Genomic DNA, 9,352 nt, shown 5'->3' on the forward strand with positions numbered 1-9,352 from the left:
TGTACCCTTAGGCCCCCTCCTCCACTCAGAGATGGTCTTTCCCTTTTCACGTAAATGGCCTCCTTGACTCCGCCGTCAAACCAGTGTTCCTCCCTGTCCAGGATGTGTACATCCTCATCACTGAAAGAGTGTCCACTGGCCTGTAGGTGTAAACAGACTGCTGAGTCCTGACCTGACAATGTGGCTCTTCTGTGTTGTGCCATCCGCTTCGCCAAATGTTGTTTGGTTTCCTCGATGTATAAATCCTGGCAATCCTCCTGGCACTTAACAGCGTACACTATATTACTCTGTTTGTGTGGGGAGACCCGATCCTTGGGGTGGACCAATTTTCGGCGCAGCGTGTTTTGGGGTTTAAAAGCCACCAAGACACGGTGTTTAGAAGAAATGTGTCTCAACTGTTCCGATACTCCTGACACATGCTGTCGACTGCACTTGGTACACTTAATAATCACAGTCTTAAATGGGTTATCTCCTATCTACATAATGCAGTGGGATCACTGTGACCCTCAGCTGACTTCTGCTGATGCACTTTTACAACTATATGATCAGTTTATAAGTATGGTAATGAAAAATTAAACTCCTACATTGCCAGTGAAGTTTTTCTGCTCAAGCTTAAGCTACTAGTTAGCTAACAGTTCTGCAACAATCATGTAACGAGCACGACTAAGGAAGGCTCTGGACCTATGCAGGTCAGATTTTGGGAAGTACCTCTCATATATATATGTGTATATGACCTAAAAAGAGGTCATTCATTAAATTGTGCATCCACACTATTAGGCCACAACTCTTAATCTTTGAATTTGTTTTCATTCACATTAGTATAGGTGTATAAAAGCAAGCACGCAGCCATGCAGTGTGTTATAAACGTTTGTGAAATAATAGGTTGTTTCTAAACAGCTCACTGAATTTGAAATCGGTATGTAATAGGATGTCACTGTTGCAACAAGTTTGTGAAATTTCTAACTTCCTAGATATTCCACAGCTGTAAGTATTAATATTGGAAAGGGGAAGTGTTTATAACCCCCCCCCCAAAACAAACAAACAAACAAAAAAAACCAACTAAGGGATGAGATGACAAATCATGACCAGGGTGGGGGAATGTCAAGAGATGTATTCTAAGACACTTCTTCAGCTTCGAATCAGAGAGGAGAAACACACACTGCAGTTAGTTTACTTGCAAGCAAGGGCAGTCACAGCACCCGCACAGAAGTGAGGGCTCTGAGACTCGCGCCGTGCCACCGCCCTGGTCTTTATTTATACATCATTGTGTGTGTGTGTGTGTGTGTGTGTGTGTGTGTGTGTGTGTGTGTGTGTAGGTGTGTGTGTAGGTGTGTGTGTGGGGTCAGAGTGTGACCCCACAAATGACTTCCCTAAACCTGCTGGTCTGGAAGTCCAACAGTTCATCTAAACAAAAGGCACTTAGCCTAAAACAGACATAGATACGTTTATCCTATCATAAAACAATAAGACAAGGTACGACCTCTCCCATGCTCCCAAAATGTGGGTGTGAAAGCCAGAACACTCTGGAATGCACATAAAAGTCCTTGCAGCCTTCTACAGATCACACATCCTATCACTACACAATCGATTATACACCTCTAAGCACATATGGAAACTTATATCATTAAAAGATTATACTGACTACTAAGTACAATTTTCCATTGACAGGGAATGCTGAGGGATACAATTCATAACAGGGTTTGCTGACTCAATAACCAGAGAGCCTCAAAACCTCCCCCTCCTTAACATCAGCACTAATGCTGTGCACTGGGAGCTTCATGGTATAGGCTTAAATGACCTCACTCTGGTTTTGTAAAACTGGAAAAATTGTTAATATTATGCTCTCACAAGTTTACTGAGCCACTTCTGCACCTTTGTTTCTCTCCTGCTTTGACTCTGCAATCTATCAATCAATCGATGTTTTTAACTTTGACTGCATTTCTCCATGAGCTTACTGCGTGTGGCTGTAATTATGCATACCAGTTCATTATTTTTGACCATCTGTTCCTATCCTTCAAGGTCACATGCGTCAGCTGGAGGACTGTTGACTTTTGCTTAACCGGATGAAACTCTGTCTCAAGTTGAACACAGGATACACACACACACACACATGCAAATCTCTCATGTACACAGACACAGATACGCACTTACTCCCCTCCCCCCTCCCAATGCCTCTGAACGCTTACTCCCACCCAAAGTAGGCAGGCGGATCTGTCTAGCATGGGAAAACTAGCTGCTGTCTACATGGACTAACTCCTGACTCCCCGCCCCCAGTTGCAAGTCATGTGCTTTTACGTTGTAAGATGTGAAGATTTATGTGCTTTCTATGCTGAGGTGTTTTTCTTCTGTTCTCAAACTGCTCTCCCCTAGGAGCTCAGTCTGGGAGGATACCTTTTTTTTCTCCTCCTCTTTCCTCGTGTATTGTGCAGTTCCATTTTGTTTCATACCTCTTTGACGTGTCTTCCCAATGTTATGTTTGTGTATTCTATGTATGGTCGGACAGGGTGCTCATGATGGCACCAGATTGTCTGGCAGCCTTTTAAACAATTTCCCTTGGGATAAATAAAGTATTGTCAATCAATCAATCATGTGACTTGAAGTAGTTTGTTTAGCCTTAAAGTTGGTATTTAGCTTGTAAAAGTGGCTTTCAATCTGTCCATTTTTCCGCTTATATTGTGAAAATTAGTTAATTAGTTAAATGTTATAAAAGGTTTCACTTGCTATCTTTAGTTAAGTTACCAACAGAAATACTTACCTGCACTGCACTCTCTAAATCAACTCACTGGTACTGCTGGCATAGAAACAGTGCACTTAAGCCAGAGCCACTGAATGGCACTGAGTCAAGCTAACTGAAACCCAGCATTGGGAATTTGCTAACTCTTGTAATAATTTATAATAAAATCGTGATAAAATAAAAATATAATCTTTATAACATTTCATATAGTTCATGACTGAAAAACAGCATTGTGCTGGTTAAAAATAAGGACAGGGAAGTAAGTCTGATTTAAGAAAAAAAAAGAAAAGAAAATGTGAAGTGGGTATGGAAGTCCATTCCTGCCAAGAAAATTATACAAGGAGGCGAAACACATGAAAATGCTAACTTTTTCATTTGGATTTATCGAACCATTTTAGGCTTAGTGGTCTATATCTCACAATTCTTTGCATGATCAGTGTTTAACTGAATTCCAAATCAACTGTCCAAAGACCAGATTAGTATTTAAGAGATTAATATTTAATATTTGTTTTATTTCTCAGTAGATATGTGTATATGTTTATACACGTATCCATATAAAGCAAAAAATGACCAAAGATTAAACTATTTGGTTCCAGCTTTTTGGTTTGTATAATTGTACAGTTACAGACTTTTTATTTTAGATTGTTGCTACAAAATATACAATTTGAAGACATTAAATTAGGATAATAAGAGTAGATCACTATTATCTGTCAGAGAGAAGTGGGTCTCTCATCGGGTCCGGGGACCCTCAAGGGGTCTGTAAAATAATTTGTTAAATTGCGCTAGATCATTAAAAAGTGCATTTTACAGATTGGGGAGCATTTGATTCAATAACAAAAACATATTATATCCAGTAATTGCTACCATATTATGGAGGAACAGGAGGAACTGATATGATTGTGACTCACTGTAACAATGAAGTCACTTGCTAGTTTATTAGCCTGGTAGCTAGCAGGTGTGGGGAGATTTTCAAATGCTGTGGCAGAACCAGCCAAATCGATATTAGGATTATAGGAGGTTTTGTGTCACTGGAGCCAAAAAATTTGAGAACCACTTGTCTATGGAATTAATTGAAAAACCATTAGCACATTATTATCAAAATAACCAGAAAATATAGGTACTTCTGATCAACATATATATTTTTCTTTTACAAAATCCATCCACCCCAACTTGCTCAGAATGACAGCGCTACAGTTTTTAAGGAACTGTGAACACACATGACACAAGAAACACATTGACAAATCTTTGTTGGCAAGGTTCACATGTTATTGTAGCAACCGTTCAACATCCCCTTTTGTTATAGGAAATGTCAGCACACAGTTGTCTGGGTACTTGTTTCCCATCGCGGTTCTCCCACTGACAAGTGTTATTGGAAATATGGAGTGGAACTTGATGATGTCTGCCACAGAGTCAAACATCTGAGGAAAAATAAGGTGAATTACAGTAAATATAGTGCGATTGAGGGTTCTTAATGAAACATTTTCTGAAATTTGTTCACTCACATCATTTGAGCGATATCCTGTGCCCAATGCGTACTTTTTTGTGCTCTCGACAAACCGAATTTTGACATTGTAAACCTTCTTTTCATGATACACAACCAATACCAAGGGTTCAAAGTTGCTGTTGGTGGAGCAGTCTCGCACCAAAAATGCACCATCCTAATGGGAGGAGTTACAAAAAGAAAAGAATATTCCTGTTAAACTGTGCTTTTGGTGCGTTGTTTTTACACTTTCAACTGATATAGATCCAAATAACTATGTTTAACATCTGCCCAAGCTTAAGACATGTTCAGATATATTTTTAGTGGAATCCTTATTGATATACCTTGTTCACCAGGTGCAAGGCGTGCTCAGCATCTGCTCGACTACATGTCCCGATGTACCAATCTTCCTCACAGGTCTGCCAGAAAAGTTCATTGATCAGTGCATTCAAAATATCACGTTGTGATGGATATCATTCTTGATTACAGGATTAATTTGGGTTAATTATGGATAGTTGTGAAAAATTAAATACACCTCCACTGTTTCCATAGGAATTAAAGGGGTAATTAGCAACCAGGTGATGCCAATACACTTGATTACCTGATCATCAGCACGTGTGATCATCTCTAAAAACACAGAAGCTTTGGCATTTTGCTGGAAATGATTATTCAGGTGTTTGTTTACACAATACTACAGTTTTCCAAGGAGTGGATTCCCCCAAGAAATTCACCCCAAGGTCAAACTGTGCATTGCTAGGTGCTGCAAAATAAGTGAAAAATACCCAAGAGCTACATCTTAGACTCTACAGGCCTCAGTTAACATGTTTAATCTTAAAGCTCTTGAATGTACAATTAGAAAAAGAATGAACATGTTTGGCTTTTTTGAAAGGGTTACCAGTAGAAAGCTACTTCTTTCTGAAGAAACGTAGTAGCATGGCTAATTTATGTAAAGTTGCATCGTAACAAACCACAACATCTCAGGAACAGTCTCCTTTGGACAGATGAGACCAAAGTGGAGATATTTGGCTATAGTGGACTGTGCTACTGTGGTGGCAAGGTGTAATTTCTTGGCTCAGCTGCTGGAGGGAAAGGTGGAGCAAAGTGGTTTGAGCAGAAGTGCCAGCTGAAGAGAATAGTGCATCTGCTAATTAAGCTCTCCTACTGAATAATAGGTGTTAAGAACTGTGTCTATGCAATACTGAAGTGACTCATAGCACCAAAGATACTTGCTGCTGCCACATTCTAAACATAGCATGTCAGTGCAAACACCTCTTACCAACTGGTGGTGGAGGTATGATGGTTGGGGCTTGTTTTGCAGTCACAGGACCTGTGCAGTTGATCATAAACTCCGCTGCATACCAAAGTATTCTTAAGTGAAGTGTAAGGCCATCTGTCCAACAGCTAAAGCATGACTGAAACTGGATCATGCAACCGGGAAAATGATCCCAAGTACAGCAGCAAATCTACAACGAATGACCCAGTCAAAGTCCAGACCTCAACCTGATTAAAATAGACGGTGGGACCCTAAGAAAGCTGCACACGAATGAATGCCTGCAAACCTCAATGAACTTAAGCAATGTCGTAAAGAAGAGTGGGCCAAAATTCCTCCACAATGATGCAAGGAACTAGTAAAGTCATTTAAAGTCATTCTTGAATCCTGAATCACTTAACCTTTCACATGTCTTTTTTAGAGTTCTATGAAAAATTTAAGGAGTTTGGAAAGAAAAGCGTCGGGACTTCTTTAAGTTTCCTTGAAGATGTTTCACCTCTCATCCAAGAAGCTTCTTCAGTTCTAAGAGCATTTGGTGGAGAGTCCCAGATTTTAAGCCCTATGGGAGTGTCCCCAGCAGGGTCATGAACCCCCTCAAGATCCTCTACCGAATCAAACGAGCCAAGGTGTGAAAGTGGGTGTGGGTCACAATCAGCCAAGGTTTCAGGTGAACCCACTGTGAAACCTATCCCCACACTGTCATGTGATTTATTGAGGTTAAATGGCCCAGGATGTGAGTAGGTGTTAAGGTGTCTGGGGAGGGATCTCAAAACGGGATTATAGATGTCAGACAGTTGGTGTCGTAAGCCACCTTCTCTGTTCAAAGATGGTCGTTTACAGTGGACATAGATGACTTCTTTCACTCCTCTTTCAAACCGTCTGTCTTCTCTGTCCAAAATGTGAACATTGGCGTCCTTGAAACAATGACCTTTGTCCTTTAGATGCATGCGAGTTGTGTCCCGTGGAGGTGGCTCTTCTATGTTGTGAACCCATTGGGCTAGGTTTCACAATGGGTTCACCTGAAACCTTGGCTGATTGTGACTCACACACACTTTCACACCTTGGCTCATGTGATTAGGTAGAGGATCAAGAGGGGGTCCATGACCCTCTTGGGGACACTCCCATAGGGCTGGGAATCTGGGACTATCCACCAATTGCTCTTAGAACTGAAGAAGCTTCTTGGATGAGAGGTGAAAAGTCTTCAAGGAAACTTAAAGAAGTCCAGACGCTTTTTTCCAAGCTCCTTAGAGTACGATGACCTGGATGACTGAAAACCTTTACAGACATACTTCAACAAAAACTTTCTTTTTCACATGACTGTAGCAGCACATTTACCTGTTGAGGCTTTTCCATTGGGACAAAGTCGTGCTGGTCAAAGTCTTCTTTCGTCTGAGGCCATTCATGGTGATGGCGTTTTGATGGGACCCTTTCTTTAAGTAGATGTCAGGGGGGACTTATTAAGTCAGTAATTGTATAATGACTGTCAATGATGAGCCCAAAGATACTTACCTAGACTTTGATGGCTCCTAAATAAAAGACAGAAAAGATGCATGTAAATAAGACATAACATTTAAAAAAGCATCTTGAGAAGCCTGAAAATATAAAGTCAGACCTTCTTTCTAAGTGAGACTCCAAATCCAGTGAATGTCTGTAATTGCCGTGTGTAAGACTTTCAGAACTGAGTGGACCTAAAAAGAAAAACGCTTTATGTGTTAATTCAGTTGTAAACAATTATTGGTAACACTTTATAACAAGAGGCTGTAATTTTTATCTTACTTTTCATATGTGAACTAAACTCTGCCTGTTAGAAGTATAAAAAGCAATGCATGGTGAAATTTGTAGAAGAAAATCAAATGTATATATGAATAAAGAAAGCATGTTTATTTTACAATATTTCCCATAGGACTTAGTTTGTTAAGAGATGGTGAATAAAATGCAAACAACAACAGTACGCCTTCTAATAGGTTCAGCATTTTTAGCTACTTACATTTCTAGTGGTGCCGTGCTCTTTGCTGAAATCAAATGACATTAAATAACATGTCAGAAAAGCCTCCAGCATTTTCTGTGATAAATTTTCCAACCAGCAGATGGTGTCATCGCTACACTGTACAAACTGTGGGGTATTGTTTTTGCTTTACACCATTATTGCAGGGGAAAGAGTCACACTGGGTTATCGTCAACTCCAGCAAATTAAAACCACAGGGAACTGGGACAAGTGTCAGGTTCTATATATAAAATAAAACAGTACTCACTCTCTCCTGCAACCTTGCTGTATAGCCATTCCAGACAAGACATTGACCAACTCCAGGGTAAAAGGTGATGGTGATTGCAAACTCCTGCAGGAACAAAGAATCAAACAGTAAGTGCATCCATAAGGCAGATAAATACAACAATGAGTAACTTAAACAATAATTTAGCAAATTACCTTTGTGAGTGCTGTAATGTTAGAAAGAGAAAAAGATGGTCACATTTTTAATACTCTGCTAGTGTCACACATTATTGAAAGATTTAAAAAAATCAGTAGTAGACTGTATTGTTTGGCACATGAAGTTACCTGGTCTCCTTTTGGCACAGGTGGGATCCTCCTATTTGTAACTACACCACGTGAATATACAATATGAGATTTAAACTGTGACCCAGAAAGGCAAAATAATTTCAGTCAGCTGAGATGTTACCTGTTTTCATCTTTTGTCGGCCAGGCTTCAGATCTCTATTTATCACAGGTGCTGTGTTTCAAACACAGAAGACAAAGGTGAAAAGGTACTTCTTCTGGGACAGAATCAGCTTTTACTCAGTTTACGGAAAACATTACAGTACATTTAACTAAAGACAACCAGTATCCTTCAATTAATCTGTAATAATCAGCTTTAGTATTAGATGATGCCAAATCTACTGAGATCAGTTGTAAATCTATGAGAAAAAAGTATTTTATGTTAAGCTGCATTAAATTAAACAGAAAAAAAAGAGTAGCCAAAGACTGCACATTACTACCAGAGGCTGAATATTTCTCACCACACCCTGCATGGATGAGATATATCTAGATCCTGCTTAGTTAAAAAAAAAATATATATATTTTCTTAAGAATTTCAAGACAATGTCTCCCATTTTTTAAATGTTTATTAATTTTAAATGTTTGTCCTTCCCAGTGGTGCAGTCACCTCTATGTCGCCCTGAGTGCCATCTCTGGTAAACTTTTCATGTCAATCTATCCATTCATTTCTGAGCATTACCACTAACAATACAACAAAAAGACATACAGACTGATGAAATGAACGACATAACTTCATGTAACCTGGTTGAGTTAAAAACTAGCTGAATATTGACAGCCACCACTAAATCCCCAAGTTGTTTAGGTGGAGTTGACTTTCCTACGTTGACAATCAAGTGTAGGAATGGGTATCGTTTAGGTTTTATCCGATACCAGTACCAAACCGGTACTTTTGAAACAGTGCCGGTGCTTAAACGGTGCTCGAACCGGTGCTCAAAGAATGGAAAACACAAATTTGTCCTAAAACCTCTCATTTTTAGCTGTTTTTTTTGTAAAAAGATAACAATGTTAGCCTTTTCTTCACCTATAGGGCATATATGGTACTTTTCTCCTTTAATCCTCTTGCTTTTTATTTATTTGTTTCCTTATTTATGTCTGAACACTGGGGGTCAAAGATAAATGTCATTTTGATATTCTATATGTTCTGAACACATAACAGGTTTGACAATAAAGGTAACTTTAACTCTTTTGACCTTTAATTATTCCTCCTCTGCATAAATTTCAGTGCGTAACTATTCCTGAGTTTTCAGAAAATTCAGACAAAATTTACATCAAAATCTGTGGTTAAGTTAGGAATAGTGTTCAGTGTTATTCAATGTG

At 39.2% G+C, this 9,352-nt stretch overlaps 1 protein-coding gene across 2 annotated transcripts; it reads right to left on the reverse strand.

The window, feature by feature from the left end:
* Positions 1-3,319: 3,319 nt before the first annotated feature.
* LOC116321581 (cytokine-dependent hematopoietic cell linker) lies at positions 3,320-8,928 on the reverse strand. Of its 2 annotated transcripts, XM_031741463.2 has the most exons (12): positions 8,160-8,928; positions 8,039-8,079; positions 7,910-7,920; positions 7,737-7,820; positions 7,472-7,496; positions 7,261-7,285; positions 7,097-7,172; positions 6,994-7,010; positions 6,820-6,914; positions 4,559-4,633; positions 4,237-4,392; positions 3,320-4,152 (listed from the first exon to the last, which is right to left on the reverse strand). In XM_031741463.2, exons 1-12 carry the CDS (start codon positions 8,167-8,169, stop codon positions 4,000-4,002), a joined length of 768 nt encoding a protein of 255 aa, XP_031597323.2. In that variant the 5' UTR covers positions 8,170-8,928; the 3' UTR covers positions 3,320-3,999. The 2 variants fall into 2 exon arrangements, with proteins under 2 accessions (XP_031597323.2, XP_039476413.1); XM_039620479.1 differs by lacking the exon at positions 8,039-8,079 and having other exon boundaries at positions 8,160-8,927.
* Between the last annotated feature and the right edge of the window lie 424 nt (positions 8,929-9,352).

Source organism: Oreochromis aureus, linkage group 2 (assembly GCF_013358895.1).
Source record: "Oreochromis aureus strain Israel breed Guangdong linkage group 2, ZZ_aureus, whole genome shotgun sequence".
Lineage (NCBI taxonomy): Eukaryota > Metazoa > Chordata > Actinopteri > Cichliformes > Cichlidae > Oreochromis > Oreochromis aureus.

Excerpts from the sequence above, each read along its gene's own strand:
- LOC116321581 (XM_031741463.2), bottom strand. Across the intron at positions 7,497-7,736 it reads CAGCAAGGTTGCAGGAGAGA|CAAAGAGCACGGCACCACTA; the intron begins GTGAGTACTGTT and ends ATTTGATTTCAG. Across the intron at positions 7,286-7,471 it reads AGCACGGCACCACTAGAAAT|GCAGAGTTTAGTTCACATAT; the intron begins GTAAGTAGCTAA and ends TACTTCTAACAG.